The 12,729-nt window shown below is 55.5% G+C and overlaps 1 protein-coding gene across 1 annotated transcript in view; it reads right to left on the reverse strand.

Annotated features, from left to right (window-relative positions):
- Positions 1–12,444, reverse strand: part of IGSF21 (immunoglobin superfamily member 21) — a 38,322-nt gene extending 25,878 nt beyond the window's left edge. The window contains exon 1 of the mRNA XM_068171378.1: positions 12,283–12,444. Coding sequence (XP_068027479.1) covers positions 12,283–12,346 — 64 coding nt within the window. The 5' untranslated portion in view covers positions 12,347–12,444. The remainder of the gene's footprint in view (positions 1–12,282) is intronic.
- Between the last annotated feature and the right edge of the window lie 285 nt (positions 12,445–12,729).

Genomic DNA, 12,729 nt, shown 5'->3' on the forward strand with positions numbered 1-12,729 from the left:
GAGGTGTCACCTCTCATCCCAGATTTTCCCTTTTCCCTATAAAAAACCCCGTTTCTGCAGGATTTCCTGTTTGCCCATGGGTTTCCTCCACATCAGCTGAATTTTCCCCAGAGTTTTCAACCTGAAGTGCTTCCACCCCCAGTCTGGGCTGCAGGGCAGGAATTCCCTCCTGCTGGTAAATCCCAGGAGGGAGTTCCTCCCTCCCTTTTCCAGCAGATCCCAATGAAACCTGAGAACTGTAAAAAAATCCAATTTTTCCTTCTTTTCCCCCATTTTATCCAGCTCCCCCCAGCTGCCCCATGGATCACTTTCCAATCCATTTCCATGGATTTTTGTCTTTCCCCAGCAAATCCCAAGCTCCCCAGACGGGGAATTTTCCTACAATCCCAATTTTGCCAAGCAGGAGCGACCACCGACCACCAAATCCAATGGAATGCCTCTGGAATGCTTTAACATTCCCTAAAATCCTTCCAGCGGAGCATGGTGCCTCCTCAACACCTGGATTAACCTGGATTAATGCTCCAAACCAGAATGTCCAGGTGTCCCAGGGCTAAAAACTCCCCCTGCTCTGCTCTTCCCTGGTTTTTAATCAAGCAGCTCCACGGAAAACACAGCGGGATCTGATCTCCATGTGCAGATGCGGAATTAATCCCGAATTAAGTGTGGCAGGAGAAGGAGAGGCCGTATCCTAATCCCACACTGAAAAAGATTGGAAACGGGATTTTTCCCCACACCAGCAAATTCCCAGCCCTCCTTTTCCAGTGGCTCAGCTCTGCATCCCAACAAGGAAGAGATTCCCTCCAGCTGGATACTCCTGGACTTTCCCAGGAAGCTGCACCCTCTGAATGCTGCCCCTGGGCACCGGGATTATGGAAAACCTCACCTGAAATAAAGGATTTTATCCCCCAGATGGTGTTGCTGTACAAAATCCATTCCAGGAATGCAATTCCAGAGTAAAAAATAGAATTATTGTACCTGGTGCTCATTTTAGAGCCCCAAACTGGAGCTGAGGGATTGAAAAATTGGGAAAAAAATCCCAAACCCCTGGCAGAGCTCAGTCGGTGGCTGGTGGGGCGGGGGTTTGCCAACAGCATCTGAGGATTTTCCCGCTGTTCCAGCTCCATCGGGATGGGGATTATGGCACTGGCAGCCAATTCCGGGAAGCCGTGGCTCAGGGTGTTAATCCTGGCTGGAGTTAATCCCAGTGGGAATAATTAACAGAGCAGGAAGGAGCCAGGAGCTGCTCCCTGTCCCTGTAAATGCTCAAGTCCTGGTTGGAACAACGACCTGTGGAAAATGTCCCTGTCCATCCCAACCAAAGCATTCCATGGTTCCAGGCCTTTCCATGCCTCAGTTTCCCCAGCTGGGAAGGGGAAAGCAAGATCCTTTCCAGCTCATCCAAGATCCAGGAAAATCCCATCCCGGAGTAACTGCAAGGTGTTATTAGAGATCCAAAAAAATGCCATTCTGGAGTAACAGCAAGGGGTTTTTAGAGATCCAAAAAAATCCAGAATGAACAGCAAGGGGTTTTTGGAGATCCCAGAAAATCCTGGAATAACAGCAAGGGGATAATTTGAGATCCCAAAAAATCCTGGAATAACAGCTAGAGGATATTGGAGATCCCAAAAAATCCCATTCTGGAATAACAGCAAGGGGTTTTTAGAGATCCCAGAGTAACAGCAAGGGGATAATTAGAGATCCCAAAAAATCCTGGAAGAACAGCCAGGGTATATTAAAGATCCCAAAAAATCCCATCCAGGAAGAACAGCAGGGGGTTATCAGAGGTGCTCCTGCTCCCAAAAATACCCAGGAAGGAATTTTCCCACCCAAAACACCCCAATCCTTCCTAAAACTCCTCTTCTTCCAGCTTTAGCAGGAGATCCACAGGTTTGGGATGGGAAAAAGAGGGAAAATCATTCATTCCATTCAGGAAAGTCGGCGGGTTTTGGTTTGGAAGACCCCACTGGGTTTCCCATCAATTCCAAGCAGCTTTTCCCAAGCCCCAGTGGCCCTGGAGCAGGGGTGACCCTGACCCGGGTGATGAATTCCCTGATTTATTTCTCCACTTGCAGGAAATCCAATTATCCCAGACTTTTGATTGGTGACAAATGAGGAGCCATCGATCCCCCCTCCCTCCCAGCTGTTAGCTCCGGGTGATCTCCACTCCTTCCATCGATTCCTGCACAGAGGAACTGGGAAGGGATCATCAGTACTGATTTTTTGGGATTTTTACTTCTGAACTCCTTCTCCAGAGGCACGACCTCAGGCACAAGAAGAGGGAGAACAAACCCAGTCCATGCAGGAATCCCAGGAGCTCCAAAATCCACTTTATTTTTGAAATTCTGGGTGTGATGTGCATATTTTTCCCCAAAAAAATGACCTGGGGGATGCCTGGGGCATCTGGATCAGCCCCAAAGGGTCCCAGCTCTGCTGGAAACCCTCGGTATTCCCAAGGGAATGTTCTAGAGGTTTTTAGGGAGGCAGGAAGGCAGGAAGGCAGGAAGGCAGGAAGGCAGGAAGGAAGGCAGGCAGGCAGGCAGGCAGGCAGGCAGGAAGGCAGGCAGGCAGGAAGGCAGGAAGGCAGGAAGGCAGGAAGGCAGGCAGGAAGGCAGGCAGGAAGGAAGGCAGGAAGGAAGGCAGGAAGGAAGGCAGGAAGGCAGGCAGGCAGGCAGGAAGGCAGGAAGGCAGGAAGGCAGGAAGGCAGGAAGGCAGGCAGGAAGGCAGGAAGGAAGGCAGGAAGGCAGGAAGGCAGGAAGGCAGGAAGGCAGGAAGGCAGGCAGGAAGGCAGGCAGGCAGGCAGGCAGGAAGGAAGGAAGGAAGGAAGGAAGGAAGGAAGGAAGGAAGGAAGGAAGGAAGGAAGGGTGGGTTAGATTTTTGGGACAGAGTCCTCCAGACTCTCCATGGCAACAGCCAAAATTCCCACCAGGATTCCCAGCTCCAGGATTCAGCGCTGGTCTGGAGATGCTTCCCAAACTCTCCCTCATCCATCAGGACAGCTGTGATCCCATCCCTTGGGAAAGCCATGATCCCAACCCTCGGGAATGCTGTGATCCCATCCCTCGGGATCTCCCTGGCCCAACCTCATCCAGCCCCATCTTTCCCGTCCTCTCCAGACCCATTCCCTGGACAAAGCAGGATTGTGATCACCGCTCCCTCTCCTCTGGATTCACACTCCATGACTGATAATCCATCTGCTCTCCGGGTAATTCCACATCCCTAATGGGATTAACGGATATCTCCCTCTTCCAGCCCCAATTCCAGGTGCTGATTCCCAACACTTCCCCACTCCCACTGAGAAGATGTGCGGGGCTCTTCCCTTAATCCTGATCCATCTCCTTGGGGCTGTTCCCTTAATCCCGTTCCATCCCCGCTCCACTGGGAAATCACTGCTAATTAACACCTTTCCTTCTCCCAGCACTTCCATAGCTGTCCCATTATCCATGTTTGGCTTTTCCCACTGATCCCAAAGGCTGACAGAGCAAAATCCCGGCCCTGATTCCTCCTGTAGCTCTGCTCCTGGAATGTTGGCATTTTTTGGGATCTTTTCCCTCAAATCCGGCATTCCGGGGGTTCTCCCACCCCTGAGATGGAGTAAAGCTGGAAAATCAGGAGGAGATTTTTCCATGGCTCCACATGGTGTCCATGACTCCACTTTCCCAAATCCGTCCCTATTTCTGCATCCATCCCTATTCCTGATGCAAAACTCCCATCCCAAAGCCTGTCAGGACATAGTGAATCCTCAGACAAATCACACATTCCCAAATTTCCCTCCTCTTCCTGAAGACCCCAGCCTGACCTCCCAGCCAAGCCAAGGAGGGGGATTGGGAATAACAGCAGCAGCCAGACCTCGGAAAAGGTGGGAAAACGCCCGACAGAGCCTCATATCCTCTGGATGTGCCGGAAGGCCGAAGCTCTGCGTTAATAAAACATAACCAAGCGTGGGATCATCCAATATTCCTTTAATTCAGTGCTCCCGGGAGGGCGGGAAGAGAGGCCAGGAATGCTGGAGGTTTTCCTGCTCAGCGGGGCGGAGAGGAGTGCCCAGGATGTTAAACAGCTGGAAAAGCCCTCCCTTCCCATTCCCATTCTCTTTCTCCAGGCTGGAAGTGCTCTTCATTCCCATTCCCCAGGCTGGACATGCTCCCTATTCCCATTCCCACTCCCATTTTCCAGGCTGGAAATGCTCTCCATTCTCATTCTCATTCCCATTCCCATTCCCAACCTATTTTCCAGGCTGGAAGTGCTCCCCATTCCCATTCCCATTCTCATTCTCCAGGTTGGAAGTGCTCTCCATTCCCAGTCCCATTTCTGTTCCCATTCCCATTTCCTCCCTCCTCCTGAGCTAAAATAATTCCAATCAAATCCTAACAGCCCAAAAATTCTGGGATTTTTTCTCCTGCTTTTTTCCCCTCCCAGTGGGAAACATGGAGCAGATCCGGAGCATGATCCATGCAAACCAAGAGTGGTGGGAGCATCCTGACCATCCCATTGCCCAAAGCCTTTCTCTCCCTCCATGGAATCTCCCAGATTTTCCTGCCCTAAATTAAACAACCCCACAAATTCCAAGGGATGGGAAGGTTTCATTTGGGATGCGCTTCCCGGAGCTCCTCTTGCCTCCCACTCCCCACGCTACAGCAGAAATTCAGGAGGAATCCAAACAATCTCCACTCCTCACAAAGCGCCTCCCTATGGAAAAAAAAAGCCGTAATAACACAGGGAGATGCAAACAAAACTTCAAAAGCGTCACCAGGAGCTAGCGTTCATGGAAAACATCTCATTATCCAATTCCAAAGGGAAGGACTCTGAGTGGAGCCCGAGCACTGGAGGAGTTTCCATGCAGGATGGGCTCTCTGGGACCCTTGTTCCTGGGAATTGCATCCTTTGGATCTTTTCTGCAACAGGATCTGCCCAATTGCCTGGTGCTTTTCCAGCAGCGGATCCAGCCTCGTATCCTGCATGGAAAATCCTGTTCCTCAGCAGAACAAGCGTTTCTGTCCCCAGTGGAAATTCACACTCCCCAATGGATCCAACCTGTTATCCTGCATGGAAAATCCCACAGTGGATCTATTTTTATCCATCCATCCATCCATCCATCCATCCATCCATCCATCCATCCATCCATCCCCCCCATGGAAAATCCCATTCCCCAGCAGCTCCCTGGGAATATTTTGGGCTCGTTGGCCTTTCCCAGCCCCCCAAACCCTCCCACTCCTCTCCAAGTCACGGGGTTCTCCCACAATCCAACATTCCCTGGTTTATTTTTAGGAGGAAAGCCATGAAAGCAGCCAAATTCCACCCCCGGTTCTTGGGATGCTCCCGGAGCTGCGGAGGGTGGAATGGCAGAGCCCGGGCACGCGGATCCCATGTTCCCACGTGGATCCCGTGTTCCCACGTGGATCCCGTGTTCCCACACTTTGTGTGGCTTCATCCACAGGGAACGGGGGTGGCTGGGCCTAAAAAAAGGATGAAGATTTTCCATGGAGCAGCGGGAGGATCCCAAATCCTGGTCCAGGAATCCAGGCTTGGAATCTTCCAAAGCCTTGGAACCAGAGCTTTGGAATGCTCTCTCCAGAGGGGCAAAGCTGGGCTGGGAATTTCCATCCCATCAGAATCCCTTCCCAGGCAATTCCCATCCAATCCATGGGGTTTTTCCAAAGGAAAGACGCAGCCACAGAGAACTCGGGATGAGGAAAGGGAACATGTCCATAAGAGGCTCACAGGGAGCTCATCCTCATCCCCCTTATCCCAAAATCAGGATGATCCCAAGGATTTTGCTGGAATTTGCTGAGCTGGATTCTTTGTGCCCCTCTCCTGCTGTCCCAGTCCTGCTGGGAAGAGCCAGAGATTCCCAAATTCATGCCAGGACATCCCCTGGTGACAATCACTGGCCAAAAATGTCCCTTCCGTCACTTCCCTCTTTTCCAGGTCCCAGCTCCAGGACCGATTCCCACCTTGGGACCAGCCTGGCATGAGCAGCCTCCAAAGCAACATTCTACCCATAAATCCAGGCTTATCCTTGGAATTCATCCCAAACAAAAGCATTTCCATGGACAAGAGATCACGAGGAAGCAGATCCCTCATCACCCTTCATCCCACCCATCCCTCTGATTGCAAACTCCCCTCATGAACCCTCTCCCTGGATCCAGCCCTTCCCAGGGGCTGCAGATCCTTGGAAAAGGAACAAAGAGGAGGAAAAGCAGGAGGTGCATCCCAAAGGAAGATTCCCAGCTCCTGCTTTCCCTGCCCTGGCTGGATGGGAAGTGGCTCCGGGATTTATCCTTGAGCACAGGGAGGTGGAGAGGGGCTCTTAATCCCCTCTGCCTGGTGAATATTGATCAAAAAATCATAGTAATGGAAAATTATTCCAGAATCTTGGGCAGGAGACAAAAAAATTCCCTGCCTCCCCTGCTCCAGGTGGGATTTTCCAGATGGAGAAGCACTCTCGGCACTGGAGGAACCAAAATGTGAGGCTTGGAGGCCAGGAAGGGCCCAGCAGAGCCACATTCCCACCTCCATTCCCACCACTGGGAATTGTGGGGTTTCCTGACATTTCCCCAATCTTCTCGGAGCTGAATCCCAGCTGGGAGTGGGAATGAGGCACCTTCCCTGATCCAAAGGCTTTGGAGAGCCCCCAGTCCCTAATTAGATAAAATCAACAGTTCCAAAGAGGGAACAACAGCCGCGGGTTGTTGTCCCTGCCTTTGGAATCCGCCCGCCCTTGGTGCTCCTGCCGGATCTGGGCCCCAACACACTGAAAACAAGCCCGTGATTGACGGGTTATTTTGGGGAAAAAAAGAGGGGAAAAGTGGGAAGCAGAGAATGGAACGGGAGCGCCAGACACAAGCTCGGAACGAGCCCGGCAGCTCCGCGCAAGCAAACAAAAGGGCACAGAGAGCAGCTGGATCGGGAAGGATTCCAGCCCCATCCGTCAGCTGCATCCCTCCCGCCGGGATTTGCCAGCTGGGAATTCGCACAGCTGGTGCTGCCTCCCAAAATTAAGGATTTGGGAACCCCTTCCCTCGTTTTTCCTCTCTGTGGGGTCTGAGCGCAGAGCTGGACGTGGTGTGGCTGAAGTCGAGGATTTGTCTTGGAAAATTGGTAAAAATCAAAAAAAATCCCAAAAAATCCCATCACTGGGAGTTGCGAGGGGGTGATGCTACTTCATCTGCCCCACACCTGTTCCAGGTAGGAATTTGTGTCCCTTCCCAGCCATCCAGGGTGAGCTTCCAGATCCATTTCCAGCTCCCTGTGGAGCTTTTCCATCAGCAAGTGCTGCTGGAGCCTCAGGAAGATCCTGGGCTCTGCCTCAGCTGGATTCCCACTAAAACCCCACTCTTATCCCAGGAGCTTTTCCTCAGCAGATCCCGGAGCATGAGGTGAGAGCTGGTCAAGCATTCCCAAGCCAAGGAATTCCCAGCAGGAAAGAGCGTTTTTGTGGGAAAAAACCATCCTAGGAAACACCTCCATGGGAAGGGGAAGCTGGCGGGATCATCTGGGTGCTCCAGGAGCATCCATGGATTTGGGATGCAAGGTCCAGGCAAGGCCTGGAAGTGTTTGGAGGTACCTGAGGAGCCTCCAGGCTTCCAGACCTGGAAAAGTCCCAGAGTCGCCCATGGGAATCTCCTGAAGTTTAACAAGAGCAGGAGCGGGGCAATCCCAGCATGGATCCAGGCTGGGATGAGGACAAGGAGAGCTCTGGGAGAAGGACCTGAAATGGGGCAGTTCCAGGATGGATCCAGGCTGGGATAAGGACCTGGAGCAGGACAATCCCCAGGATGGATCCAGACTGGGATGAGCACATGGAGCAGTCCTTGGAGAAGGGACCGGGGGGTGCTGGTGGGGGAGAGCTGGACGTGGAAACCTCCCAAGTCTAGGGCTGATCCCAGAGCAGGAAAATGGGGAATTCTGCCCTCTGGAGATTCTGGAGCAAGTCCAGAGAAAGCTCCAGGATGATCCAAGGAAAGGCTGGGAGAGCTGGGAATGTCCAGCCTGGAGAAAAGAGAAGCTTTGGGTTGACCCAATTTGGCCTTTCAGGACCTGAAGGAGCTGACAGAAAAGATGGAAAAAATCTCTTCAGAAGAGCCTGGAGTGACAGGACAGGGAATGGCTCTGCAATTCCAGAGGGGAAATTGAAGTGAGCTATTGGGAAGGAATTCCTGGCTGTGAGGGAGGTGAGGCCCTAGCACAGCTTTCCCAGAGAAGCTGGTAATGTCCAAGGCCAGGCTGGAGGGGGCTGGGAGTCACCTGGGATAGAGGGATCTGTCCCTGCCCATGGAATTCCCTCCCAAAGCATCCCAGGATTCCAAGGCTGAGCCCATGGATGGAGCTGGGAATATCTGACAGCCTGCACAGGGCAGGGGCTGCTCAGCTCCAGGCTCCCAGCACCTGGATCAGAATTCCTTATCCCAGACCAAGGGGCATCGACATTCCCAAGCCAAACCCTACAACATTCCCGGGGTTTGGTTTTGGGGGATGCCAATAATCCCAAGGGAATTTTGAGGTCCCCCAAACTGAGCTTGGGGGACTTTGGAAATGCTCTGGGAGCAGTCACAGGAGCTTTTCCAGGCAGAAATAAAGCTGGGAATATCTCCCCATCTCAAAGATTATCCTGATTATCCTGGAGAGGCACAAGGAGAGAGAGGATCTTCGCCGGAGCCGTGGCTTTTTCCAGAGCTCTTGGTTGGAAGTGGCAGCTCCGAAACGCAGCTGGTGGGAGGAGGGAAATTGGGCTAATTGGGAAAGGGCAATTAGCACAGCGAGGGGGGTTTTCCGAAGGGGCTGCGCAGCCTGGATTTACCTGGAGAGGCTCTGTGGGAACGCGGGATTCGTGGGAACAGGAGGGAAAACTTCCAGAAAAGAGCTGAACACGGGATTTGATGGGAAAAGAGTGAACATGAAAGGACGGCGGGAATGTGGGGTGGATTTTTGGCACCTGCAGGTGAATTAAAGCAGGATCTTATCCCCACTGCTCCTTTTCCCTCATTCCCCCAGGACACAGTTCCCACCAAATTCCTCCTTCCATTAAAAAGAAATACGAGCAGGTGTCTCCCACCGCCCTGGGAAAAGTCCCCCGCTGGGTTTTCCCTCCAAAAACGAGGGAAAATCTTCTTTTCCAGGTTGGAGAAGGGTCCACCCGGGGGGCTCCGTGTCAGCTGGGAAAAGCCCTGCCAGAAAAACCTCCGGGGGGAATGCAGAGGGGAGAGAATTCCAGGTAAAATCCCAGCTGCAAAGGGCTTTTCCCAAGCTGGGTTTTTCAGGAATATCCCCAAGGACAGCTCCCTGCAAAGCCCAGGAGCTTCAAACACTCGAATTTTCCTTTCTTTTTTTTTTTTCCCCTGGCTGGTGTTGGGAATTAGAAGCCGAAGCGAATCCCAGCGGGATAAAGCCGCTGGAAATCTCCAGGAACGCGACACTTTCATCCCTCCCACGGCGCTAAAACAGCCCAGGACGAGCCCTTTATGGGGCCGTATTTCAGGCGGGGGCTCAACGAGCCAGCCCTGATCCCAGAATCCACGGATCAGGGAAAAAGGGGGCTTTTCCAGCTTTTCCATTCCCTTTTCCAGGCGCTCCTCTCCTTTTCCATGGTCCAGCGCTGCCTCCTCCGCGTGGCCTCGTTTTTCCCTCGTGATGGCTCCTTAACCCACTTAGCCCCGGCCCCGGCGGCTTTTTTTTTGGCAAAAGGCAGAGGTTGATCCGGGGACAAAAGGGGAAAAAAGGCTGGAATGCCAGGGGTGGTGCTCCCGGAGGGCTGGAAAACACCTCGGGAATGACCCCGGCCGTGCTTGGGGTCACAAAAGGCTTTTCCTGAGCAGGGGAAGGATGCAGAGCAGGGCTGGAAACCCCCCCAAGAAAAGCTTCCCACGGATGATTTGTGGGGTGGGAAGTGGTTCCAGCGGATTCCTGAGGGATCCTCCGGGATGCGGATGAGGGGACAATAAAAGCAGACAAAATTCCCCCAAAAAAAGGTTTTGGGGACACACGGCAGATGTAGGGATGAACAGCGGGAAGCGGGGATGTGCCCGCCTGGATCTTCCCGGGGTCTGGATCCCTTGGATTCCTCTCCAGCCGGGATGGGGAGGGCACGGCGGCGGCTACAGCCAAGGATGCCGTCAGCCAGGAAAAAGCCATCTGCCCTCAGAAATTCGGGAATGGCGAGCTCTCTGCCCCCCGAAATTCGGGAACAACGCTCTGCTCCCCTCACCACCCCCTCCCCCGAAATTCGGGAGGAGCTCAGCCCCGCTGCCCCGAGCAAAGGGAGGCGCCCCAAAACCGGGATTTGGCCGGGATTTGTGGCTAGCTGATGGAAAAACAGAGCTCGGGCTGGGTTTTTTGGGACAGCCGAGGTGGGGGGGACACAGAATTCCGAGGTGGTTTGGGTTGGGAACCCCAAAATGACCACAGGGACAGCTTCCATTGGGAAGGAGATGCCAAACACGGCGGATCCTCGGGTTGCAGCCAAGTTCCAGTGGGGTTTAGGAGCCCAAATCCAGCTCGTGGATGCCCAAACCCAAACAATTCCCCACGTCGGATCCATCACTTCCTAACCCCAACCCCTCCGGGCTCCCCGAGCTCCTCCAACCCCTTCACAAACCAACTTTGATCCCATTTTTCTCCCCTCCACCAAAAAAAAAAACCCCTCACGAACAGAGATTCCCCCGCAGCCGCTCTCAGGAAATCAACAGCACGAGAGCAACGGCCCGATCTGCGGCGAGAAAAAGCAGGAGAGAGGGAGGAAAAATGATCCCTGCGCCAGTGACAGACAGCTGGAGCTCCGGGAAAGCCGGGGGGATGCGTTGTTCCTTGGAAATTGTCTATCCATGACCTTAAAACGGCGGCGGAGGAGAGCGGGGAGGGGAGGGGAGGGAGCCGGGGCTGGCTTTGGCATAAGTTCCCCCCTTTTTCCCGAGCGGGTTTTATTCCCGATGCTGGGATGGCGGGATGCTCGGGATGCTCGGGAAGGGGGCTCGGAGCAGCAGCCGCAGCCCGCCAGGACCCGAACCCCGCCGCGAAGGGAAAAGAGGGGTTGGGGAATTCTTTTCCCGAGCCCAAAGCCCGGCTGGGCTCGGGCTGCGCCGTGCCCGAGGGATGGATCGGGAGCAGGCGGGGAAGAATCGGCTCCTTTGTGTGGAGCTGGCCCCGCGCAGCCCCGCAGAGCCGCGGCTCCCCCGCCCCGCGCCCTGCAGCGCTCGCCGGCGCTTCCCGGAGAGGAGAAAGTCCATTAAAAATAAAAAAAAAAAAATAAAAAAATAAAAATAAAAAAAACCCCACAAAAATAGCCCAAAAAACGGGGAGATGCGGAGCAGGTTGCGCTCTTGCCTCCATCTCCCGGCGCCTGGAAAAGCTCCCGTTCCCGGGCACTCGGCAAGGAGCGGCCACCTGAGACCCCCCCCTACCCCCGAGCGGGAATTGGGGGGAAAAAGGAGGGAATTGGCCTCAAATGGACACGGAATGAAATCCCACGGGTGGCCCTATGGGGTGTGAGGAGTGGAAAGTTTCCCTGCCCGGGCGGTTTTCCCTCCCCGGAGCCCCGGGTTTGGGGCTGGCGTGGGGAGTCCCGGGGTTTTTGGGAGCTCGGGAGCTGCAATCCCCCAGGACAGCGGGAATTTGGGGGATGCTGCTCCTTACTTGGGATTTGAGCATGCCAAAGGGGCAGGAGGGGCTGCGAGCCCCCAAAAACTGAGCTCGTGGGGGTCCCCAAAGCACAGCCCCCCCTCCGTGGCTGGAGCAGGGCTGGGATGCGCAGCCGGAGCTCGGCAGCGGCGGGGAAAGGGGACACGGGGGTGGCCTCGTGAACGAGACCCCCGGCCCCCCGCACCCCATGAACGGCCCCACCCCAGTGCCCAACAGCAGTGCCCAGTTAGGGGGTGCCCCATTAAAATCCCCCTCTTTACAGGATGCCCCATTAACGGCTCCCACACCAGTACCGGGTTATGGGGTGCCCCATTAACGGATCCCACACCAGTTCCCGGTTATGGGGTGCCCCATTAACAGCTTCCACACCAGTTCCCGGTTATGGGGTGCCCCATTAACGGATCCCACACCAGTTCCCGGTTATGGGGTGCCCCAGTAACACCTCCAGACCTCGTTCCCCAATACCAAACCCCAATGCCCCACTCCAAACCCATTCTCCTCTCCATGGGTGCCCCCCCCACCCCAGCACCCCAAACCTCATGGCGGGGGCGCCGAGCCCCGAGCCCGCCCCGTGACCGGGGGGATGCAGGGGTCACCCCATCCCTCCCGCGGCCCCGGGGGGTCCCTGTCCCCTCGGGGGGTGGCACTCACCCAGCGCCGGGTGCCGCAGGTGCCAGAGCAGGAGCCACAGGGGCAGGGGGCTCATGGCGCGCATGGTGCCCGCGGGGGCGGCTCAGCGGGGCCCCCGCGCCGGGCGGCGGGCGGGCATCGCGCCGGGCACCGGGAGGGGCTCGGCCCGGTCCGGTCCGGGAGGGGATGGGATGGGAGGGGGCTCGGCCCGGTCCAGGAGGGTCCCGGAGGGGAGGGGGCTCGGCCCGGTTCGGTCCGGGAGGGGAGGGGGCTCGGGCCGGTTCGGGGGGTCCAGGAGGGGGCTCGGCCCGGCTCGGCGCTGCCCCCCCGGTGCAGCAGCTCCTCCGCCGCCGCCGCTGCCGCCCTTAAGCCGATTTGGAGCAGCCGGAGCCGAGCGGGGCTGGAGCGGCCGCCCCCGGCCCCCCCGGGCTGAGCCCGCCCCCGGCCCGGCCCCCGGGAGGGGCTGAG

The sequence above is a fragment of the Anomalospiza imberbis genome, chromosome 23, assembly GCF_031753505.1.
Source record: "Anomalospiza imberbis isolate Cuckoo-Finch-1a 21T00152 chromosome 23, ASM3175350v1, whole genome shotgun sequence".
NCBI lineage: Eukaryota > Metazoa > Chordata > Aves > Passeriformes > Viduidae > Anomalospiza > Anomalospiza imberbis.